This window comes from Molothrus aeneus, chromosome 16, assembly GCF_037042795.1.
Source record: "Molothrus aeneus isolate 106 chromosome 16, BPBGC_Maene_1.0, whole genome shotgun sequence".
Taxonomy (NCBI): domain Eukaryota; kingdom Metazoa; phylum Chordata; class Aves; order Passeriformes; family Icteridae; genus Molothrus; species Molothrus aeneus.
In genome coordinates, this window is record NC_089661.1 from 13,213,531 (window position 1) to 13,237,527 (window position 23,997).

At 56.3% G+C, this 23,997-nt stretch overlaps 1 protein-coding gene across 1 annotated transcript; it reads right to left on the minus strand.

Moving 5' to 3' along the window:
• Positions 1-5,285: 5,285 nt before the first annotated feature.
• Positions 5,286-10,100, minus strand: ACTB (actin beta). Its single transcript, XM_066560588.1, has 6 exons — positions 10,005-10,100; positions 8,402-8,530; positions 7,886-8,125; positions 6,918-7,356; positions 6,402-6,583; positions 5,286-6,036 (listed from the first exon to the last, which is right to left on the minus strand). Exons 2-6 carry the CDS (start codon positions 8,522-8,524, stop codon positions 5,893-5,895), a joined length of 1,128 nt encoding a protein of 375 aa, XP_066416685.1. The 5' UTR covers positions 8,525-8,530; positions 10,005-10,100; the 3' UTR covers positions 5,286-5,892.
• Between the last annotated feature and the right edge of the window lie 13,897 nt (positions 10,101-23,997).

Below are 23,997 nucleotides of genomic sequence, written 5' to 3' on the forward strand. Positions count from 1 at the left end.
CCATCTTGAGGGCGGCACCGCCGCCATGGTGGGAGTGGCGGGGCCGTGGAGTCGGAGAGCGCCGGGATCGCTCACGGAGGAAAACGGCTCCGAGCTCAACGAGTCTAATCTGTCACCGAACACCACCATGTCAACCAGAGCAGAGCACTGAGTGCCATGTCCAGGCTTGCCTTAAACGTCTCCAGGGATGGTGACTCCACCACCCATCCAGGCACCCCTTTGCAGTATGTGACAGCCCTTTCTGTGAATAAATGCTTTCTGATGTCCAACCTGACCCTGCTCTGGTACAGTTTAACACCATTTCCTCTCATCCTGCCCATTGCTCCCTGGGAGCAGAGTCCGACCCCCATCTCGCTCCTGTCAGGAGTTGTGCAGAGCCAGAAGGTCCCTCCTGATCCTCCTTTCCTCCAGGCTGAGCTCCCTCAGCTTCCTCAGCTGCTCCTGGTGCTCCAGACCCTTCCTCAGCTGCTCCTGGTGCTCCAGACCCTTCCTCAGCCCCATTCCCTTCCCTAGACACGCTTCAGTGCCTCAATGGCCTTCTGGGGTTGAGGCACCTGGAACTGGACAGAGCACTCAAGGTGTGACCTCTCCAGTTGTGAATCACGGGGCAGAACCACTGCTATGGGACACACTGTAGGATACTAGAATGGTTTGGGTTGGAACTTAAAAGATCATCCAGTTCCTATGAACAAAAGGACAGGGACACCTTCCACTACCCCAGGTTGCTCCAAGCACCCTCCAACTTGGCCTTGGACACTTCCAGGGATGGGGCAACTAGAGCTTCACTGGGCAATCTGTGCCAGGGCCTCACCACCCTCCTGGGGAAGAATTTCTTTCCAATATCACCATCCTGCCCCTCACAGATGTGCAGAGGGCCATGCAGAATCAACCAGGGCTGCTGTGACTGCTGCTGTGACCACAGCCATCGCACACAGCCATGTCCAAGGGGAGCAGCTGGCTCCAGCAGTGTAGCTCCACATAGCTCCTATCCCAAACCTCAAGTACAGACAGGACCAGAGCACTGGAATTTCCAGTTACGTGTATGCTTCAGGAATTTTGTTCATAGAAAATGTGTTTTAAAGATGACCCATAAAGGAAGATGAATAAGTTGCTATTTTCTTCCTGCTTGATTGTTGCCATTTAAGGCCGTGAATTACATTAAGGCTAAATTGGGGGTTTCACTTAGAAATAGCAAGTGCCTCAAGTCTTGATTATGTATTTTGCTTCTAGGCTGGAGTCAAAGAGGAAAACCATTTTTAGTTCTTAGATGAGAGAGAGCCTCTGCAGAAGATCTGTACCTGCTTTGTTTGTCATGTGTTTCACTTAAAGAAAAGGTAATCACAAATTAAATCCGGAGGCCTTTCAGTCAAGACCAACTTGTTTGACATCTGGGAAAAACACCAACCTACCATATTTGCAGTCACCAGGGAAAGCAGAGACCAGGGTGGAGGAGACCTGCATTTCCAATGCAAATGATAAATAAAACCATCAGTGAGTCCCAAAGGCAGAGGGAAGGCCCTGAGAGAGCCAGGGTAGCTGAAGCAGCTGAAGTTTAGAGTAGCCATAGGTTCCCTCCAGCCCTGGGGTATACAGTGACCACAGAACAGCTGACCGCCCCGAATAAGGACTGGGAACAGAGGGTGGAACTGAGGAGAAACAAGGCTTTGTAAGAGGAGCTGCATTTGGACTTGTGATCCACCAAATAAACGAGCAGTGTGTTGGTGCAGATCAGACACGGAGGTTGAACATGAGGCAGAAGTGGGCAGTAAAGAAGGAAGGAATTGAACATCTACACTGAATTCTGGCATTTCTTTTCATAGCCCTGGGAGGTGGCCAGACAGTGATAGAGGAAACCCTCCTTGCTGTGCCTCACTTCAGGAATGCTCTTCATGTGGGTAGACTTTTGGTCGTCTTACAACCAATACACATTTTCCTAGCCCAAACAAGGCAAGGCACATATCATGCTGTCCCAGTCCAGAAAGGCAAACAAATTAATGCCACTATCAAGGTATTTTAAAACAAAATATCTTAACATTCAAGGCCAGTCTGTCCTGGGGATTTTATGTGTTTTTCCTCCGGAAAGTCTTGTCTCAATTCTCTCCTCTGATTCTTCTTAAGACTGATATAGCCTGAACATCTTTTTGTCAGCTTGACTAAAGCCCAGCTGGGCTGTAGCAGCCACAGCACTTGGTATGCTTGGGTGGATTTCTAGCTCCACTGCTGGAAGTGATTCTCAATCCCTGATATGGTTTAATACTGTAAGGCCTGCTAAAGTGGATTACAGATGGGTATAATGCAAGTCAGGGCAGGCTCCAGGTCAGCAGTCCTGCAAAGAACGACTTCAGGGACCAAGACTGCCCCTCCTCTGAGCACAGCCCATACCACAGACCCATCCCTGAATGGTTACCTTGGAATGGCCATTTTCTAAAGCTGGTGCTTTGCATCCTCCAAGGGGACTTCTGCAAAGAGGCCAATTCAGTTTGAATGCTCTGAGATTCCCTGGAATTTTCCCACACAGCCAGCTGGCACTTCTCCTGGAGGAGCACATGCTCACTAACGAGAGAACAGGACCCTCCCCATCCAGGGACCGTTTCTGGTCAACTGTCCCTGACACAGCTGAGAGACAATGAGGCCCTTCAGGGCTAAATCCCGAGAGCTGCAACCATCTCCTTTGCCAAGGACATCACTAATTCCCGGCGGTGGCTTGATTCCATAAGCAGCTCAGTGAGGTGACTTTCCAGGTCATCAGCTAATTGCAGGTGAAGTGCCAGAGACTGTCTCCAGCAGGAGGGAAAGTTGGGAACTCTGAGGGAAGAAAGGGTGTAAAACATGTTTGCTCAGCTCTCTTGAGCTGAGCCATCTCTCCTGGGGCAGCTGCAGGGAGGTAGGAAAGGGCTGGGTGCCTCGGAAGGATCTAGAGCCAAGTCCCACTGTCTCTGCAGCCTGAGGAATCTGGGAACATCACCATGGCTGAGCCAGACAGGGGGGCACACTCAGCCTGGCCTGTGGGTGGACATCTTAAAGCTTCTGGTCTCCCCACAACCCCTGGCTATTTGTGTGCTGGAGCAGAGGAGGAGAGAGATCACTGATTATCCCCTACACAGCTTCTCCTTTGAGTCTAACAAAGCCAGGACATGGCTCCTCTACTGCTCTCCCTGACAGGCCTCTCGGCATTCCCCACCTCTGTGAAATAGCGAGGGGTGAATAGAGCCCTCTGAAACTCCATGGCAGAGAAACTGCTTTAAAAATCCCCTCTCTTTCAGCACTCAACATTCTTGAGAAGAAACCACTCTGGGCTCCCCCGTGCTCGCTGGAGTTGGGAGCAGTGAGTAATGCTTGCAGTTGTCCCTGCCCGGCACCACATTCTTTTCTCCAGCATGTAATGGCCCAGAGGAGGGATAAATGGAGCCTTGCTGGAGCAGCCTGCAGTGTGGCTGTGCACACCATGGCCGCACACTGGACAGGCATTGGGAAGGGCTGTGGAAGGCTCAGCCTCATTTTACTGAGGGGCTGGTTACCCAAAACAGCAAATGAAATGGGAAGAAAGGAAAAAAAGCCCTGCCAAGTGTTAACTAACCGCACACCTCCATTGGCTGTGGAGCATGAAAATCATCCTGATTGCCCTGTGTCCAGCAGCTCTGCACCAGTCTCCCTGTGCCCACACCTCTGCTCACCTGACCTGCTCTCAGCCCTGGGCATTTTGCTGCTCACTGGTTTCTCACCACCAGTTTCTTTTATTCTTTGTGTCTCAGTACCTTTTCCCACAGCAATCAGTGACCATTTCAGAAGAGGCTGAAGAAAGGCACCCCATTTCCCTATTGCTGTCATCTCTTCTTGGCTGCTGGCCTTTTTCCTACCCCGCTCCCACCAACTCCCTCCCCAGGAGCTGCCATTGCCTCTTCCTCACCCCATTTCCCCAGGTTATAAGCCTAGTTTGGGCCTTACTCCAACCAGTTTCACCTCCTCTCTTGCAAACTGGTGCTTCCAGTACTCACCAGCTCAGCCCAGTGTCTGCACCTCCAGCCCTGCCAGGCTCCCACTGCACCCAGGAGGGAGCCTGGGGAGATGAAGGGCAGAAACCGGCAGGTCCACCCTGAGAAGGCTATGATGCCAGAGCAGTAGCAGGCCAGGCAGAGGATTAAAGAGGAACTAGAGCCTGTTCCCTGCCTTTCATCTGCTTCGAGCATGACACAATCACAGACATTTGCTCTTCAAAGGCAGGCGAGGGTGGCAGAGCCTTGGGAAGCTTCACTCCTGAATACACTCCCAGGTCTGGTCTCCCGGAGCTGGCAACAGTTGCCTGGCTCAGCTTTTCCTGGTTCCTGACCCAGTAGCCTCAATCTTCTGTCTCCTTTCCACAGATGTGACTCCAGCTCTGGGGACTTGTGGACATCGCTGTACCCAACAGGGTCCCAGCTTTGTGAGGATTATCCCTGTTCTTTTCCACAAAATCAGCAAAGCTGAACAAACAAGGCTGAAGCTTCACAGAGGGTTTGGAAGCTCAAAGGATGGGTAGAGAGTCAGTAAGCCCACAACCTTCCTGGCAAAGGCTGGGCTGGAGGCAGGTACCAGCACTGGAGCTGTGTCACTCATCTTGCCGAAGCTTCCTCCTTCCTCCTGCACCTTTTCCCAGCCCCGCCCACGTAACACTCCAGAGCCCTGCTCTCTGAAGTCAATTTTTTGCACTTCACAGGACTTTCTCTTGCTTTCACCTGAAAGCTGCTCCACACCCAGCCAGCACACTGCCAGGGTATGAGTCTCCCTACCTGAACCCAGGCCTCCCTCCCAGGGCAAACTGGGAGCAGGACAGGCAAGCTCTGATACCTGGAGCAGGGAGAAGCAGGGACACTGCCCAATGTAGAGCTGAGACTAGTCAAAGGAGCCTTGGTGGAAGAAGGCAGCTGCTTAGGCTTTGTTATGGGATCAGCACGCCCCACTTGCTTCCATCAGTCCAGCCTAAGATATAAAACACTGAGGAGGGTGACAGAGCAACATTTGGGAAGATGTGAATTCCCTATTAAGCCCAGCTCCTCCAGCAGCTTCCTGTGGCACACATTGGCAGTATCTGGAGAACTCCAGCCCACAGCAACCTCGGAGACCCACAGGTTTGGCAGGCTCAGTTCTACCCCTCCCATATCACCCAGAGCCATCTGCCTTGTGCCCTGAAGCACCAGCATCCCCCCAGCCCGATAGCAGAGCTGTGCAGCCTGGCAGGGCGAGATCCCAGCAGGGAGCAACTGTCAAAATATGGCATGAGAAGAAAGAAAATAAACAACCAACACCAGTCAAGCCTCTATGGTGTGCACTTTTATTTCAACTGGTCTTAAGTCAGTGTACAGGTAGCCCCTCCCTCCCCCACATACTGGCACCACTTCTAGACCCTGTGGGGGGACTGTAAAGCCTTCATTCACAACTATCACTGGGGAACACAGGCTGCTTGCTTGACAAATCGAAGAGAAAAAGGATCAAGTGTGTTTTGTTTTTAAGGCGGAAAGATACAAAAAGACACTTGTCGGGTTACATAATTTACAGACAAGCAATTATAACCTAACACCAGCTGTAACTGGTGGACTCCCTCCGAGCTGGGCTTTGCCTTCACAGAGGCGAGTAACTTCCTGTAACAATGCATTATAATATTTGGAATGACTATTAAAAAAAACCAAAAAAAAATGTACAATCAAAGTCCTCAGATGCATTGTAGAACTTTGGGGGCGTTCGCTCCGACATGTTTCATTTTAAGACTGCTGCTGACACCTTCACCGTTCCAGTTTTTTAATCCTGAGTCAAGCGCCAAAAAAAAAACAAATAAAGCCATGCCAATCTCGTCTTGTTTTATGCGCATTTATGGGTTTCGTTTCATCACAAGGGTGTGGGTGTTGGAAACAGTCCGGTTTAGAAGCATTTGCGGTGGACAATGGAGGGTCCGGATTCATCGTACTCCTGCTTGCTGATCCACATCTGCTGGAAGGTGGACAGGGAGGCCAGGATGGAGCCCCCGATCCAGACAGAGTATTTGCGCTCAGGTGGGGCAATGATCTGCAGGAAAGAGGAGGAACCAGTCAGACACAGCATCACGCTACGCTCACAGCCCACGCACGGCCCTGCAAGATGGAGCTGCCTAATTCCCTTATCTAACCTTGGCCAAGATACCATGAAGTCCAAACAGGATCAAGACACAGCCTCACACACCCACCTCCCTCCTCTGCAGTCAGTCTTTACTCTAATCCCATTATTCATGCAGTTGGGTGGGTGCCACCCTGTCCAGCCCAAGGCCATTAAGGCAGTACCAGACAGACATGGTTTGTATTTTTTGCAGCACGACTCCAGCATTTCACCCTCCACACGTGCTGCACATTTCAGCCCCACAGTGGTGGTGAGATGTTCCCTCAACTCCATCCTACCTTGATTTTCATTGTGCTGGGTGCCAGGGCTGTGATCTCCTTCTGCATCCTGTCAGCAATGCCAGGGTACATTGTGGTACCACCAGACAGCACTGTGTTGGCATACAGGTCCTTACGGATATCCACATCACACTTCATGATGGAGTTGAAGGTAGTTTCATGGATACCACAGGACTCCATACCTGTGAAGAAACAGAAGTATCAAGTCAACAAGGGCTCAGACAAAGTCAAGGAAGCCTAAGAGGATACTACAGGCAACCAAGAGACCACCGGTCCTTTCAGCAGGAAGACACTACAGAGCCATGGCTGGGACAGATTCAATCTTTGGCTCTATTGACCCAAGTCCCTCAAACAGCTTTAAAGCTGTGTAGGAAGTGAGGCTGACTGGTGTGGGCAGCACAAGTCTTGCTACAGATCAGAAATAAAACATGGTACATCACTGCCATGGTCTCCAGGTCACCCTTCACAGAAGGAACATTAAGGGGCAACACAGTATCCTAGCAAAGTTTGACTTACCCAGGAAAGATGGCTGGAACAGGGCCTCAGGGCACCTGAACCTCTCATTGCCAATGGTGATGACCTGGCCATCAGGGAGTTCATAGCTCTTCTCCAGGGAAGAGCTAGAGGCAGCTGTGGCCATCTCCTGCTCGAAATCCAGGGCGACATAGCACAGCTTCTCTTTGATGTCACGCACGATTTCCCTCTCGGCCGTGGTAGTGAAGCTGTAGCCTCTCTCTGTCAGGATCTTCATGAGGTAGTCCGTCAGGTCACGGCCAGCCAGATCCAGACGAAGGATGGCATGGGGGAGGGCATAGCCTTCGTAGATGGGCACAGTGTGGGTAACACCATCACCAGAGTCCATCACGATACCAGTGGTACGACCAGAGGCATACAGGGACAGCACAGCCTGGATGGCTACATACATGGCTGGGGTGTTGAAGGTCTCAAACATGATCTAGGCAGAGAAAAGGAGGGGTTGAGTCAACAGCAAAACACAGGGCTCTTGCTACACACCCTAACCAAGTCCATGCAAATGGTCTTACTTTTGCCCCTAGACAAGAGGCATCTCTACACTTGCCTTTAAAGTCCATGCTTATCTCACCTGGTCTCCACCCACACCTGCCAGGTCAGAGCCTGAGCAGGGACACCACTGCTAGAGACCCATCCACATATCACAGCAAGGAAACAAACAAATGCCAAGTAATCTACAGTATAGTCACTCAGGGGCTGTAAATGGATTAGTGTGCCTAGGCAGAAACAGCAGTTAGACAAGTTGCTAGTTCAGTCTCAGAGAAAGCCAGCTTAGAAGAGCAAACAAAACCTGTCAAGGTCCAGCAAAGAGGAGACTCAGGTCAGGAAAGGAAAACCCTGTAAAGATGGCAAAAAGGGAGAATAGTGGTGAAGAACAAGAGGACAACATGGAAGAGGAAAGCTGGCCTGCAGCAATTATCTGCTGTAGCTCCAAGCTGCAGAGTTCTACACACCTGTGTCATCTTCTCTCTGTTGGCTTTGGGGTTCAGGGGAGCCTCTGTGAGCAGCACAGGGTGCTCCTCAGGGGCTACTCTCAGCTCGTTGTAGAAAGTGTGATGCCAGATCTTCTCCATGTCATCCCAGTTGGTGACAATACCGTGTTCAATGGGGTACTTCAGGGTCAGGATACCTCTTTTGCTCTGGGCTTCATCACCAACGTAGCTGTCTTTCTGACCCATACCAACCATCACACCCTGCAGAACAAAGACCATGTGGTAAGTACAGCTGAAGAGTGGATAACTCCCTTCATTCAAAGCTAAGTCTCTAATTATTGTCCCTCTGCTGTCACCTATCAGGAAAGGCATCCAGTCAGCTGTTCTGACACTGCACAAAGGCTCTGGAGGAGGCTGGATTCCCCACCAGCTGTGCTGCACTGCACAGGCCTCTCAAGGTACAAAGCCAAATAAAAGGGCTTCTTGCCACCTAAACCCCTCTCTTTTGTTAGACAATAAGCACAACCAGCCACCTACCTGATGTCTGGGGCGACCCACGATGGATGGGAAGACAGCACGGGGGGCATCGTCCCCGGCGAAACCGGCCTTGCACATACCGGAGCCATTGTCAACAACGAGCGCGGCAATATCGTCATCCATGGCTGGCTGCGGGAGGAGGAGAGCAGAGAAGGAGACGTGAGCATCCCCCCTCACACGGCGAGCCCCGTCCCGCGGCGGCAGGCGGGAAGGGAAGGCGATGGCGGGAAGCGCAGGCGATGCCGCCAAGGCCTTCCCCACCCATTTCCTTCCTGCCGGCGCCGCTCCGCTTCGCCCGGCGCCCGCTAGAGGGGGCGACGCCTCCCAGATTTCGGCACTGCGCGGATTTGGGACAAAGGAAGTCCCTGCGCCCTCTCGCATTATTACCATAAAAGGCAATGGATGGAGCGCGCCGCGCCTCGCCCGCCACCGGCTGTCGGGGGGACGGCGGCGGCCACTCCCCGGAGCGGGCGGGCGTGGCCGCCACACCCCAGCGCCCCGCCGCGTCCCGCCCAGCGGGGCTCGATGCCTCCGCACAGCCCCGCCGGTCACGCCCGGTGCCCCGCCTTGAGCCGGCCAGCGGGGCTCAACACCTCCGCACAGCCCCGCCGGTCACGCCCGGTGCTCTGTTCAGAGCCCCGCCATGTGCCAGTCAGCGCGGCTTGGCGCGCCCACCCAGCCTACGGGGTAACGCCCGGTGCCCGCCGTGTGCCAGGCACGGCCAGCGGGATTCGCCCCCTCTGCATGCACAGACCCCAAAGTCTCAGCCAGCCCCTGCAAGGAGCCGCAGCAGGACAAGCGCTGGCCACCACGCCCAGTTCACTAGTCAAGCGTGACCGGGGCTCTGCCCCATCGACCGGCGGCACCACGGGCGGGATTACAGCCAGCGTCTTATGCAATTGCCGCCCGCCCAGGCTCAGCCCCGGCGGCTCCGGTGTAATCCGGTGGTGGGGGGGCGGCAGCAGCTGCCGCACATGTGCCGCCCCGCACGGGCAGCCTGGGAAGTGTAGTCGGAGCGGGCAGCCCGCCTGCACCTGCGCTCCGGGCACAGGGGGGGTCCCCCCTGCGCCCCCCAACCCCGCATTGTTCCGATCCAAAGCCTCGCCCCGTGTAGGGGGGCCGCCCCCTCCCCGCAAGCAACAGCCGCCACGATTATTCCTATGTGCGAGGCGGGGGCGCCGCGCCCCTCCTCACGGGGGACAACGCCCCCGGGCCCCGACCCCGGCACGGGCGGCTCCGCGGAACAGACAAAGCCCCGCGCCCCCCGTCCGCGCCGCCGCTCCCGGGACACAGCAGCCGAGCCGCCCGCTCCCCCCGTCCGCACCAGCAATCCTCTTACGGGGCGGATTAGCCCCACGGGTGGCAGGGGCGCGACCCCCCTCCGCAAGCAATCACCCCCGAAACCGGCCTTAAACCGCGAGCTGCGTCTCTAGCCCTTAAAACGCGGCAGCGCGCTACGGGGCCGCCACCCCGCCAGCGCACAAAGGGCGCGCCGTGTCCCAACAACCCCGATCACACCGAGATCCGTAACAACACCGGCTCATTACTGTTCTCGTTAATATTATTACTGTCCTATCCCCCGTTGTCGCGGTGCCGCTCTCACCTTTAGAGAGTTGGCGCGGTCGGAGCTGGGGCGGGCGCGAGGCGGCGGCGGGAGCGGGGCGCGCGCGCGGTGAGGACAGGCAGAGCTCGCGGCGGCTCCCGCCCGCCGCCCGCGCGCGCTTTATATCGGGCCGCCGCCGCCGCCGCCTCGCCATAAAAGGAAACTTTCGGAGTGCGCCGCTCCGATTGGCCACGCCTGACCACGCCCCTCAGGCCTCGCCCCGCCCCGCCGCCTCGACGGGGGGGAAAATATTGGGGTGGGGGGGGAAGCGAATGGGGCTGAGGCGGGGGCGCGGCCCCCGGGCCCCTGCGCTGCTCCGGGGACCGGGCCGTGCCCGTCCCCGCCGCACTCCGCGCTGCTCCGCTGTCCCCGTGCAGCCCCTCCACGCCAGTCACACAAAGCCCCGCGGGTGGGGGTCCCGGCCCTTTCGCCCCCCGTGTCTGTGGGAGCCGGGCGGATGCAGCCCCCCGAGGGAAGGGGGTACGCGGGCGCGGCGCGGGGTCCCGGGGATGCTGCTCAGCCCGCCCGTGGTGCTGCCCGGCTCGGGGCACGTGGGGCGCATGTCACCTGCGCCCCTGGGCCGGGCGGGCACCGGTGACCCCGGCCGGGAGCGGGACCAGCGGGACGCGGGGCCAAGTTCACTGCTGATGTCAGCAAGCGGCGGCGACAGGCTCCTGCCGGCCGCCACCAGGCCCTCGGCCCTTGGACCCGCCCGGGCAACCGGGAACTCCGCCGGCGCCACCGGGCACTGTTAAAGCCCGTGTGCCTACGGTGGCAGCGGGACCGGGGAGAAGGGAACGCTCCGCTAGCTCTGGCTCATCGAGTCAAGCAGGGGAGCCTGGTCCTTGCTCTCCATCCTGCCCCTTGCTGGCAGGGCACACCATGGGAGCAGTGGTTTGGTCAGATTTGAGCAATATTTGTTGCTATTCTCTGCTCCAAACCTTGCTGGAGTAGGAGACGTGGCTGCTCCAGCCCAGGCTGCCTTTCTGCAATTCCCTTCTTGCCTGTGACCATCCGACACTGGTCGGGAATAAAGGGGAGGGCAGCGGCCGCAGAGCAGCAGGCAGCAGCAACCAGAGGGCTTCGCGTCTCCAGAGTGTTGTGCGAACACGGGCTGATTAATCAAGTTAATTAAGCAGTCCTGTAAGTAAAGTAGCAGCAGCCACTCGCAATCTGTTGCCGGCTGGAAGCACAGAGACTTCAGCGTGGGGACCTTGGATGTGTAATCTCAGCCGTTTGAAAACTGTAGTGACAGGTAAAAAAAAAAAAATCTCAGGGGAAAAAAAGGCTCAAAATGCCTGTTCTCCATGGAATACCCCTTGTCCAGCATCATAGAGGCACGACTCAGGCCTGCAGTCAAGGTCTTGCAGGCCACACCAGCAAGCTCTTTGTCATCAGGGAGCTGCAAAGATCCCACTGAGGATGAGGCTCCCTCCCCAAACTGCCCATATGGGTCTCACTGAAGGGGACCCAGGCATTATTCCCCCCCCCCTCATTACTCCTGCTGTGGGATGAACAAAGGAGAAGAGCAGCAGGAGGAACCTGCAAAAGCTTGTTGAGATGGAGATTTGCAATTACCTGGGGGGATGGGAGGCAATGGGACACCAAGCATGGATGGGAATACAAGAGAAACCCTTTTCCTTTGGATGGCATCCCCTTCCCCAGGAGTGCCTTGTCCTGGTGAAGATCCCCAAAATTCAGCACCACAGCTGCACTCAGGTGGGTGCTTTGGAAGGGGTGGTACAGAGGGACAGGAGACCTGTGGGCTCTTCTCGGCCACCCCAGGGCCATGCCTCACCCCACAGGGCAGAGGTGGCCATGGTGTCCTGCCAGGCCACTTTGGGACCAGGCCATCCCCACCATGTGGAGATGGCCACAGTGATGGACGTGTTCTGCCCAGCCACTTTGGGATTATGGCATCCCCTCCTCACTGGAGATGGCCACAGTGATAAAGAAGAGATAGGCCAGGAGAGTCCCCCCAGGAAGCCCTCAGTGGAAGGGGACCCAGCCTCGGGTTCCTGCAGGGCCGGGCAGGAGCAGAGCTGCCTTTGCCCGGTCATTCCTCTGTCGCCTCGATGTGGATCGTGCAAGATCTCTCTCACAGCTTCCCTGGCAGTAAAATGGGAGTCATGGCTGTTAATTACCTGCCTCATGGGGAATTAATTAATGTTTGCATTCCACTTTGAAAAGGCTGATTATTAATTAGAAGATTATATGTCAAATAAGGAGAGCCACAAGGCATGGGTAGAGCTGATGGCCCTCACAGCTGGGAAGTGTGGTCCACCAATGTGCTGATAAAGCAGGAAAAGTCCAACAGTACCACTGGGGTGATGGGTTTGGGATGGGGAACATCAGGTCAGGGCCAGGTGGAGAGGCCACCAGGGCTCATGGGGGTCTTGGGCAGATGGATGGGGCATGCATGAGACGGGTGGGATGCTGTGCTCTGCTGCATCCCTGTGAGCAGGCTGGGTGGAGCCAGGCTGGGGAGCCACAACAGGAGACAGCCCATTAGGCAGGGAGAGAACTGCCAGGCAATTAGTCTTGATTATTGGACTGAATCAGAAGGCAATCAATCTGCCAGCATCCGGAGGGCAGCAGCACGGCCTCGTGGCTCCGGCTTCAGGGGCAGCGAGGTCTGGCCTCGGTGGGATGGCAGGATGTGGCCTTCAGCACATGGCTGGGTGCCACCACTTCCTCCCAGGCTGAAGACACCTTGACAGCAAAGCCACCAGCCAGCCACCACTGTGTGAGGGACCAGGCCACCTCCCTGCCCGTGGCTGGGGCTCTCTTCCCATCGCTTCTGGGATGTTGCAAGAGCTGAGAGGAAAGAAAGGGGAACCAAGCAAAAAGCTCCCTGGCTGTCATGTTACTTGGGGCAGACATCACAAGCTCCCAAGTTCCCATGTTTTGCTTCATGTCTCCCTGCTCGTCCTTGGTGCCTGGCTCACACCGACTCTGGACAAAACTATCCAAGGGAGGATCCTCCTGCCCTTCAGCAGCTGATATGGCTGGGCTTGCATTGCTGCACTTGTGGGACAATGCGTGAGCTCTGCTTTCCCCTCGCTACTCCCAGCCCTTCTCCATGTGCAGCAGCCCTGTGCCCATGCAGGGATGGCACCTGCCACGCTTTTGGGGAGAGGAGGGTCAAAGGGGGAGAAATATTCCCGGGAATTTTTGGACTTGGAGTTTTAGCTTGGATTTCTGCACATTCCCTTCAGCACCAGCTCTTCCATCTCTCACTCTGTCATGTGCTCAGGCCTCCCTTCTCTCCCTCCTGCTGTTGTGACAATGAGAAGAGAGGTAGAAACTTCTGAAACCACCACAATCTATTTGAATCACCCTCGCACAAAAATCATGGATGTTTTTTTGAAGCACTGCCTTTCTCTTCCCTTCCCACTCCCCAAGGGGAAGAAGGAAAGGTGCTGACCACATCCCCTGTTTCACAGGCACAGGGGCCATCTCAGCACCTTCCTCTTTCAATTTTCTCCTTGCAGTATCAGCTGTAACAGGAATTTGCAGGAGGTAAAATCTAAGCAGGAACCCCAGGCCCTCCACTCCCTTTGGAGATGTTTGGGGGCCTCAGTGCAGCCCCCACCTCTCCCTTTATGGGAACATATTCAGCATTAAACCTGAAGCAAAACAGCCCCTGACATTTTCCTGGCTCGCTGCGTTGCATCCCTGATGCCAGCTCATCCCTGACAAGCTGCAGACTCGACTCTCCCCCTTTAAGCATCATTCTCCACTCCCATACACCCCTCCCCGAGGTTTCTGCTCCTTTGTATTGATCCTTGAGCTCTTTCTGATCTATCAGTCCTTTTCCAGAGAGGCAGCCTTTCCCTTCACAGCCCTCCATGTGCAAGGGTGTTCTCCCCCGATCTGCTGCATCCGCATAGACAGGCTAACAATGCATCGAGCATCCCTCCCATTCACAAGGGATGAAAATCATTACATTGTATCATGCTGCAAAACTGTATAAATCCCCCATTTTCCATTTTCAAGGCACAGACAAACAATCTGTGCCAGGGTTTGCCGAGGCTGTTGAAAGGGCCTAGCCCTGCCCAGGTAGCCAAGGTGCTGGCAGGGCACACGTGCCTGGTTTACAGCCTGCTGTCCCTGATAAATGGACTTTGCTGGAGGGGTTGAAGATTTTTCTCCACCTATTTCTCCAGTCTTGTCTCTTTGTGTCCCCATGCCTTCCCCAGCCCTTTCATTGCATATCCCTGAGCTGATCCCTGTGCCAGCATTTCCAGATCCTGATGCTGGCCTCAGGGTTTCCCAGCTCACACAGGCAGCAGGAGGCCAAGGTGTCATTCCCAGCCTCGTGAGCAGCCAGGTCAGCATCCATCAGCTGGTGCCCAGGCTGGCACCCTGTGCCCAGCCCCATCCTGGTGCCCCACAGCCCTGCCACCCTCTCACCCTCCCTGGGCTGTGCTGGCCTGGCCAGAGCAGAGCAAAGCCCTCCCTTCCCCCACTGCTCAAACGTGCTGCCAGGGCTGTTTTGGTTGACCTTGATAGCAACAGCCTTTGAGGCCAGAGCGTGGAATTGTTTTCAGCACAAGGTCATTCTGCAGCACAGAGCGATTACCCCGGCACAGCCAGAGCCTGGGGCGATGCCGGCCGGGCTCCCTGCTCAGCCCTGCCCTGGGCATCTCTGGAGTCCACTTCTTCCACAGAAACAGGACAGGTGTAAGCTAAATCCTGTGCTGGAGCTTCCCTGCAGAGACAGAGAATGGTGGAGCAGCCCTCCCCTCCAGCCAGGCTTGGCATCAGTTTCAGGGGATATTTCCTCCAGCTAAAAACAGAAGGGGAAGAGAAAAAGCTGATTCTCCCTGGGTTTTTTCTGCCTGTCTCAGCTCTCTGGCCCCGCTCACACCACCCCCATGCTACTGAGTGACCCCTTGGCTGTGATGCACCTCCAAGGGGGTCTTTCCCCCAAGGATGCTCCCTGGGGTTCAGTTACCTGTCCTGGCAAAAGCCTCCTGCAGGTGTTACATGGCACTATGCCAAGCCATACGGTGCAATTTCAGCTGCTTCTTAATTACTTTGAGAATTGATTTTTCTTGGTCTCTGATGACAAAGGCAGGGGAGCAGCTGGATGGAGTTTTCTGCTCGTACAGTACCCAGATCCTGGGCTACCCAAGCATGCTGGGAAATTCGCTTTGATCTTTGCCAGGCTAATGGCACTTTCCATCTAGGGGCTTTGAGCCTTTGACAGAGGTGACCTCTCCTACCTTGGAGAGTGGGAATAATGCTGCCCTTGTTTTCTGTCAGAGAAACAGAGGCAGGGAGAGCAGGGATGGCCATTGCCCTCAGCCAGGGTGACTTTCCTGCCTATGCCAGGTGATGTAAAGTGCTCGTGACTCTGCAGATAATTCTGGCTTGGGTTTGGGGCATAAGCCCCCTTTTCCTCCATCAGCAAGTCATGGGAGCCTGGTCACTGTGCTGGTGCTGCTGTGGGAGCACCCAAAGGTGGGGAACCCCCCCCATCCTCCAGTGAGCTGCAGCAGCTCCCATCCCTGCAGGCACAGGGATGCTCAGGCAATGAATGGGCGAGGCAGGGTTTGCCCATTCCTAGAAGGAGGGATGCAGAGGAACCCAGGAACTGCTCTGGGCCCTGTCCCAGCCCCATCCCTGCCCGGGCTAGCCCCCGGCTCTGTTTGCACAGCCGGTGCCGAGCCGTGACGCAAGCGGGAGGAGTGGGACCTGCTCTAGTCAATGCCCCATCCACTCCTCCGGGTTTAAATAAACCTTCAGGGGTGATTCAGCACTCACACAGCACTCAGCCCTTTCACAGAGCCACCAGAACTGAAGTTCAGTGATGGTCCCTCTCCCCACACCTTGGAGAGCAGGTGCATGGGAGGAGGGCCAGGTGTTTTTTGTCTGGTGCCAGGCTTGTTTGTGGTCCACATGGCTGGGGCACAGCAGGGCGATGCCACTCATGATGGGCTGGCAGTGGGGAAGGATGGAGCACAGGCTTTCTGCAGGGTGGTGCTCCTCCCAACCAGCCCCTCTGGTCCAGCTCACACCGAAATCTGCAGCAAACCTGGGAACAAGCCAGCAAGTTTGCAAATATATCATCCCTCTGATATCATCCTGAGTCCACTCACACACAGACTGGGCGTGGGAGGAAAGCGCCACCACCAAGCCCCCCTGTATTTCATTTCCCTCCCAGCCCGTTGCCCCCAAAGTTTCCATTCCTCACTCGAGACAGTATTTCCACGTGTGCTTTGTTTGGCACATTTCACACATTCCTGCTGGCAGGTGATAAGATCTCAGGAGAAAGGCAAACCAAAGCCCTGGGTGCCAGGCACTGGCTGTCACTCCCCTGGCTCATGAAGGTACCCTGCTCCCTCCTCACCTGTTCTGATCTGGGAGCTCACATCCAGAATCTTCATTTCACCACGGGTGGGCTCTGGGGTGAGGGTCCAGAAAGAGAAATCGTGGTGGTACTCAGGTGGCTGAGTGAGTTGTCAGGTTCCCTCCTGCTCCTGAGGAGGACTGCAGAGCTCTGCTCTCTCAGGTGCCTGTGCCACCCTGGGATGCCCACTCTGCTGTCCCATGTGGGTGATGTGTGCCTGGGTAGGCACAGAGCCCCTCTGGAGCAGCAGAGGTGTTATCAGCTCTGAGAATATTTGAAAAATGCACTTGAATGCTATTAGAACCTTGAGTACCTGCAGGTGGCACTTACTGGAGCAATGGCACAGCCCTGGGGACTGCCTGGCCCAGGCGTCCCCAAGGCCCCCTTTGCTGGTATGAGCAGGCTGGGGTATGAACACACCTCTCCCTCCTCCAGCCTTTAACAATAAATGGAGTGAAATATTCCCCATTCCTGCTCTCTTCCCTTCCCCATGCCAGAGCCAGAGCAGTGTGGGGTTGCAGAAGTGGCTTCCAGAGCTCCTCCACTTCTGGAGCACAGAGAAGCCAAGTGGGTACAGAGGCCACCAGGACCTGGTGGAGCTCAGATGGACACAAAGAGTGGCCACTGTCTTTATGGTTTCTCAGCCCAAAGAAGAAGCAAGTCAGCATGCAGAAAAAACAGGGAGTGACTTTCCTATGGGGCTTTGTAGGAGCCCTTTTGGTTCCCAGATCACTGCCCAAGGCTGTGAGAGGGCTGCACAGCACATCTCATTCTCTGGGAACCCTTGCTCATGTTTTGCAAGAGCTTGGGGCAGATGGGGACAAGCAAGAGGAAGAAGAAAAGCAGCCAGCTGTGGTGACAGGAATGAGGAAGCCCAGAGTGTGGGGCAGCTCCAGCCCCAGCACAGCCCGGGCTCAGTCCTGGCAGGGCAAAGGGTGTCCCAGCTCCACCCTGGCACTGCTCAGCTCAGGTCCCTCACTCAGGGCTGGATCAGTGGGACCAGAGCCTTCTGCTTGGGCCCTGTCACCTCTGGGACCAGGAGAGGTTTTGTCCTGCCCATCCAAGACCGGGCACATCGCTCCACAGATGAACCCACACCCCTTCCCTTGGCTCTTCCCTCTGCCACAGAGACCAGTGAAAGAAGACATGGGACAAAGGGATGGGGAGATGGTGAGGGTTCTCCCTCCCCCCCCAGAGGAGCCACATCTCTCTGGGCACACATTTTAATGAGCAGTGAGTGGCCCAGGGACCGTCCCAGGCAGCTCTCGGCACAGCCCAGCCTGGGGAAATCAGCCTTAAATGGCAAAACCTGGCCCTGTCTGCGGTAACCAGCTGGAGCAAGAGGCAGAGAAACCGGAAACCAGAGAGCAGCTGAGGCCCTCCCCCGCCTCCTGGCTTTTAAACCTAAATTCACCAGGAATACACCTTAGAAATTACCTCCTCCCTCCTCTGCCCTTTCAAGTGCTGGGAGTGCCCTCCTATGGGATGGGTGCCCCAGATCATCCTGTACCCTGCTCCTGAGGCAGGCACGGGGAGAGAAAAGCTCTCTGTATTCCCTCTCCCTTGTGCATCAGCTCAAGGAACAATGAGGGACAGGAGCCCCCTCCCCAACCTCCATTGTTACTTTTGTGGGTTAACTCCCAGCAAATTCCAGGGCACAAATTCCTTCCAAGAGAACTCTCTGTGCTCAGCAGCGAAAACATTGCTGAGCTCCCCCAGTCTCCATGTGCTGGGATAGAGGGAACTTGGATGCTCACTCCTCAGGGATTTTGAGGTGCCTCTCAGGCCCAGCTGCTGTAAAGGACAGCCTCACATCTTTTTTGGGCTGTGGGCAAGGAGGGTCTTACAGTGCAGGATGAGCCCACCACAAGCTTAAATTTCTTCCCATAAATCACCAGTCTCACTTAATGAACCCTGCACTGGTTGTGTTGGAAGCTCCCAATATTTGCTCTGGCTGGGTTGTTGGCCACCCCACTTTTTTGGGATTAATTTATTCCTTTCACTTGGCCCAATCACATCCTGATAGTGAGCAGGCAGTGGGCTGTCAGCAAGCTGCTCCTGGCTAATGCTGGGGTGGAGCACAAGGTCCTTCACCCAGCTGCTGCCCTGGATTCCCATCTCTGGCATGGGACAGAGCCTGGAAAGCTGAGACTTGCTGCATTACCATTTCTCAGCACGTTTCTCCAGGAGCACTCTGCCAGCAGCCTCATTAGCTGGGACATCTCATTACAGCAACCATCCTTGGGGGAACTGGCTCACACACAGGAGCACTGGGATTGGAGTGGCCCTTTTCCTCCCCACCTTCAGACAGGAGAGAGGATGGAGCCCTGAGAGAAGCCCCATCCATCGGGATACTCACAGCAGCTGCCCTTGCTGCCAGGGGAAACTGCAAAGGGAAAGTCAGAGGGAGAAGTCTGCACACATCAAAAAGGAATCAGCTCAGCAAAGTCACAGTTATTTAAGAACCCCACAGACAGCCAGAGCTCCCATTGAGCCTCGGGAGGAGGAGGAGGAGGCTTTCTCCTGTGCCAGGACCGGTTTCCCAGCTCTCCAGCCCAGTGGGAATGAGGCTCTGCCTGCCAGCCCCGCTCTGTCACAAGGTCCCCACCCTGGCTGGCCAGGGGACAGGGAGCTGCAGCACCTACAGCCCCTGGACTGGGAGAAGCATGGAAATGGCCTGGAAACACTCTGGGTGGATTTAATCCCGTCTGATTTCCTCTTCTGTGAGCTTTTTCCAAGTCTTCTGACATTGTTTCCACTCCTAAATAAATATGTTTCCAGCCTGGGGTATGCTCTTCTTCATCAAACAGGGGAGGACCAACCTCTTCATCTCCCTCTGCTCCAAAAGTCTCGAGTTTAAGGCAAATAGGACACAACCATCCTTGGGTGGAGATGTAAATCCCACAATTCAAAGACCAATTTAAAATAACAAAATGGGGCTGTGGGACACCAACAACCAACAGAGCTGTCAATCCCTGCAACCATCCAGGGTGGTTGATTGTCACCATTAAAGGTCATGCTACCACCACCACCTGGCATCACTTCCAAGCTGCTTCCCACTGCTCAATCTTCCATAAAAATCACATAAAATCAGGGCCCAGGGACTAAGACACCACAGTCTGCATGAAAAGAGTTTTCCTCACCTCTATACCACTTCTTTGCCACTGTCAGTCCAGCCCAGGATTTCTGCCATTGCCCACAAAGGACAAAGTGGTCCCTTCCTCCACACCTTGCCCAATTGTGTCTCCTGTAACTTCCTTTCTCCAGCCAGATAAAGGGAAGTAGAGATTTTTCTACAATCCAAGCATTGCAGCTCCTCAGGATGTCCTAGGGCAGGGGAGGCTCTCCCCAGCCCATCCCAGCTGGCTCTGCAGCTCAGGTCTCCCAGCCCACCTTCACCCCACCTTATTTATAATACCTCACACCTGGGGGGGCTGAGCATGAGCAGCTCAGTGAGGAGAAGAAAAACAAAGATGAAAAGGGGTTTTAAACCACTTCAGCCTTTTTCAAGCCTCAAAGAAGCTCAACCCCCCTCAGCATGAGCCCTTGGTCCTAGGGGGTTGTCATTGTCCCTCCAATGCAGGCAGCAGAACCGACCCACAAAAAAAAAAAGAAAAAAAAAAGGACTCCAAGCCCCTTCTCCATGGTTTTATTTTTCTGCCAGCAGCTGCCAGGAGGAGTCACGCTGCTCAAGGAGGTCAGAGGGTATTTTTTCCCCATGGATTGCCTTGACCCAGGGTTGCATGAGCCCTGCCCTGCAGCCAAGCCCAGCTGCCAGCAGCCGCAGCCGAGCGCCCGCGGGGCTGTGGGGACCGGCCCGTCCCTGTCCCCATCCCCGTCCCGCCGTTCCCACAGCCCTGCCTTCGAAGGAGGTTTCACCTTCTCCAGGCAGAGCAGCGCTAATGACAAGTGAAGGATGCTGCCACACCTGCACAAAACCATTTTTGGAAGGACACCTGGGGAAGAAATGTTTCCCATGTCGCTGCTCTGTAATTAGCATTAATTACCAGGGCTTGTGAAACCTCTTCCCCATTTACTCCAGGCAGCATCTGACGGAAACTGTGGGAATCCCGCATGGCTGAGTCAGCCAGGAGCAGGGGAGGGGTCGATGAGCCCCCACAGGGTGCAGGGATGAGGCACCAGGGTCCCCCCCTCGGCCCATGGGGACAGAGTGTTGGCCAGGGGGCTGCAGGCCTGGTGAAAACAGCAAGAACCAGCTGATATTCATTCATTTCATCCTTCCCCACAAGGTGCCACTGTCCTTCCCCAGCCAGGGGACAGCCTGGGACATGCCAGGGCTCAGGGGGGCTTGCATGTTCTGCCCTTTAAGGCATGGCAGAGTGGGAGGATCCCCAGCAGCACATTTCCTCGGGTATTTGCCTCTCCCTCAGCTCACTGCTGTCAGCAACACCCCAAGGTGTTATTACAGACTGGGGAAAATCCACCCCAAAAACCTAACCCCAAGCAGCCACTTTGTCACCACCCAATGGCAGAGTACTGATGTCTGAGTAATTCCTTCTTCTTTTTTTTTTTTTAAATAATATTAATGATTAGAATGAGTCAGGATATTTCGTCATCTGGAGTGGCTTGGGAGTCATCTCACCCTGCCCCAGTGACTCCTCAGAGCCTGGGGCTAGGGACACATCCACCAGCCACCCCAGGGTGGGGTGCAGCTGCTGCAGCCTCACCCCCAAACTGGCAGATTTTGGCTTCAAAATAAAACGATAAAACAAGAGGGGATAAAACCCCCACCCCACCCGCAGGGCCTGTTTTCTGCTTGCAGCAGCTCAGGGTGCTCCAGCATCCAGGGGTGACCCCGACCACCACCCTGGCTGAGGGTCCCAGTGGCACTGGGCATCACCATGGGGATCCCAGGGCATTGCCCAGGTCACCCTGGACGTTCCACACACCCTTGTTTCTGTGACCTCCAGGGGTGCCCACAGCTCCCAGCACCACGTGGGACCCCTGTCCCTCCCCAGGGACCCGCTGTCCCCTTACCCTCCCACTTGACCTACCCTCCTGTCCATAAATGGAGAGGTTTGAGAGCTGTCCCCAGGGTGGAAGAGGAGGGGAAAAAAGGAGAATAATGCCAAGAATGCAGGACACAGCTGAGGAGCCCAGTCCCAGCCCCTCGACACGGGCTGGGGGCTGTGGGACAGCCAGCCTGGCCAAAGCCAGTCCTGTCCCTGCAAGCCACCCCACTGCAGTCACTGCAAAGGCGCTATTTTTCTTTCTCTCTCTCTGCTTTTCTCACCAGCTGGGGACTTTCCAAGGCTGGGCTGCCCCATTTCCATCTCAGCACCGTGGAGCAGCCCTGGGGTGCAGAGCTGTGCCCCCACACCCGAGGAGTGTCCCTTTGCAGCAATGTGTCACCTTGCAGCAGCACGTCCCCCAGCAGATGCTGCCCCCACCCCTGCAGCAGTGTCCCCTTCCAGCGAGGTGTCCCCCTGCAGGGACACATCCCCTTTCACCGCTCTCCTCACCCCATCACCTGTGGGAAAGCCACACTGGGAGGGATGTGAGGTGCAGGGTGGCCCCAGAGCCACCCAGAGCGGGTGACAACGGAGGGTGGCAGCAGCCACGCGCCCTGGCTGGCACCGCTGGGACCCAGAGCCCAGCGCCTTAAAATAGAAAGTGAAAACACTCGGGTGCCCCGTCCGGATGGGCGAGGGGGGCCCATCCCCGCCTCTACCAGCCGAGCGCCGCCCCAAAGGCCCCACGACCCACCCTGCTCGCCAGCCACCCTTCCCCAGCCCGGCAGTGCCCATCCCCAAGGTCAGGGTGGATCCCTTCGGCTCCTCTCGGAGAATTGCTCCAGCGGCTCGCTCAAATCCTCCATAAAAGGAAAAACAGCCAGCAGGTAGCACTGCCAAACTTAGTCATCCCCAGTCCGGCAGCGCTCGCAGCTCCGTCAGCAGCAATTTCCTCTCCGCGCTCCCCTCTGCGCGGGGGGGACGGGGAGGAGCGGCTCTGCCTCGGCCCGGACCGTGCCCAAAGCTCCGGGGCTGCTGCCGGACACGCTGCGCTGGGGAGATGCTGCCCTGCTCCCAGCCAAGAGCCGGGGGGGAAACGCACACTCTGGGAAAAAGGGAATCTGGCACCCGGTGCAGCGGTAGCACTGCTGGTCAGGCAGCAAAATCTCATTTTCTGCAAAGAATTTGTTCTTGAGCACAGATGTGTGGATGTACCTGGGAGCGCCTTGAAGCACCTGGAATTGGGTGGGCAAAGCCTGTTTGCTGCCCACGGGACAGGGATCACAGACACATGGGACAGGGATCAGAGAGCCCACAGGACAGGGATCAGAGAGCCCACGGGACAGGGATCACAGACACATGGGATAGGGATCACAGGGCCCATCACTGAGCTAAGGGACTGCAGCCCCTCCAGAACACAGGCTCTGGGTGCTGGTCCTGGTCCCATCCTTGATGGCTCCAAGGGTGACCTGTGAGCAGGACATGGGACATCCTTGAGTTCCCTCCATGCCACCTCCTCTGGCCCTGGCTCTGCCTCGATTTCCCCACAGAAAAAGCAGGGCTGACTGCCTGCTCTGCCCTGGGGTGCTCTATTGAGCCTGAGAGGAGTGACCAGGGCTCCCCACCCCTGCAGGAGTGCCCACAGCATGGCACAGTCACCCGGGATTGTGTCACAGGCAGAAACGCCCTGGGGCGTGAGGAAGTGACATCTTCTGCTCTTGCCCCAGGAGACTGCCTGGGTGTTGCTCCAGGTGGCTGTGTCACCCTGTCACCTCACCATGGGGACACAGTAGCACTGAGAGGTTTGAAGCCTTCTCTGGAGCAAGGAGGGGAATCAGACTGGTGGCATCCCCCCTGTAAACACCTCAAAACACTCTTGGGAGGCTGTGCTCAGCTGGCACCAGCTGGCACCAGGGTTTTGCAGACAGGCTGGCTGCCCCAGTAAATGATTCACCCCAGCAATAAAAGACTGGAAATGTTCTGGTGACATCTCACAGCACTGAAGGCGTGTGCAGGGCCGTGGGGTGTGTGCAGTGTCCCCGGGGCTGAAGGGAGTGACAGGTCTGTGTGTGGGCCAGGTGCTCTGCAAGTCACAAAGAAAGGTTGAGATGGATGATGCTGAGAGGGTCATGTGGGGTCTCTTGTCCCTGTGCTGGGCACCACGGTGTGGGTCAGGCTGTGGTGGAGCGAGTGGTTACACCAGCACTTTGTCATCTCAGTGCAAGGTGAACCAGCCTGAGGGGACAAGCTGGAGTCTGCTGTGCGCAGCACCGAGCCTGTGGCTGCCCCAGCAGGGATCCGGTGGCACTGGGGCACCCCTTTCCCCGTGCTGTGATGCCCATTCCCACCCAATGCTCAAATCCCGCAGCACGCACTGCCGGACAGAGCTCTGGCTCGTGTTCCAAGCAATGCCCGAAAAGAAGCGACCCGTCCGCGGACGGACAGACAGACAGACAGCCCATCCCGGAGGGGCTCAGCCGCACGGGGGGGCGGCCGGAGCAGGCTCAAGCCCCCACCTCGCTCCCTGAGCGCTTTGTTCGTCTCCATGCTGTCCGTCCCTGCTCGCATCGCCGGCGCCGCCCGTCCCGCCGCAGCTGGGTGGTGCTGTTGGGATGCGCACTGCCGGCCGCGCCGGGAGCGCGCACCGGGAGCGCGCACCGGG

Coding starts and splice junctions, on each gene's coding strand:
- ACTB (XM_066560588.1), bottom strand. CDS start 8,524: ATGGATGACGATATTGCCGCGCTCGTTGTTGACAATGGCTCCGGTATG. Junction 8,126..8,401: donor TGGGTCGCCCCAGACATCAG/GTAGGTGGCTGG, acceptor TTTGTTCTGCAG/GGTGTGATGGTTGGTATGGG. Junction 6,584..6,917: donor GTTCCAGCCATCTTTCCTGG/GTAAGTCAAACT, acceptor GTTTCTTCACAG/GTATGGAGTCCTGTGGTATC.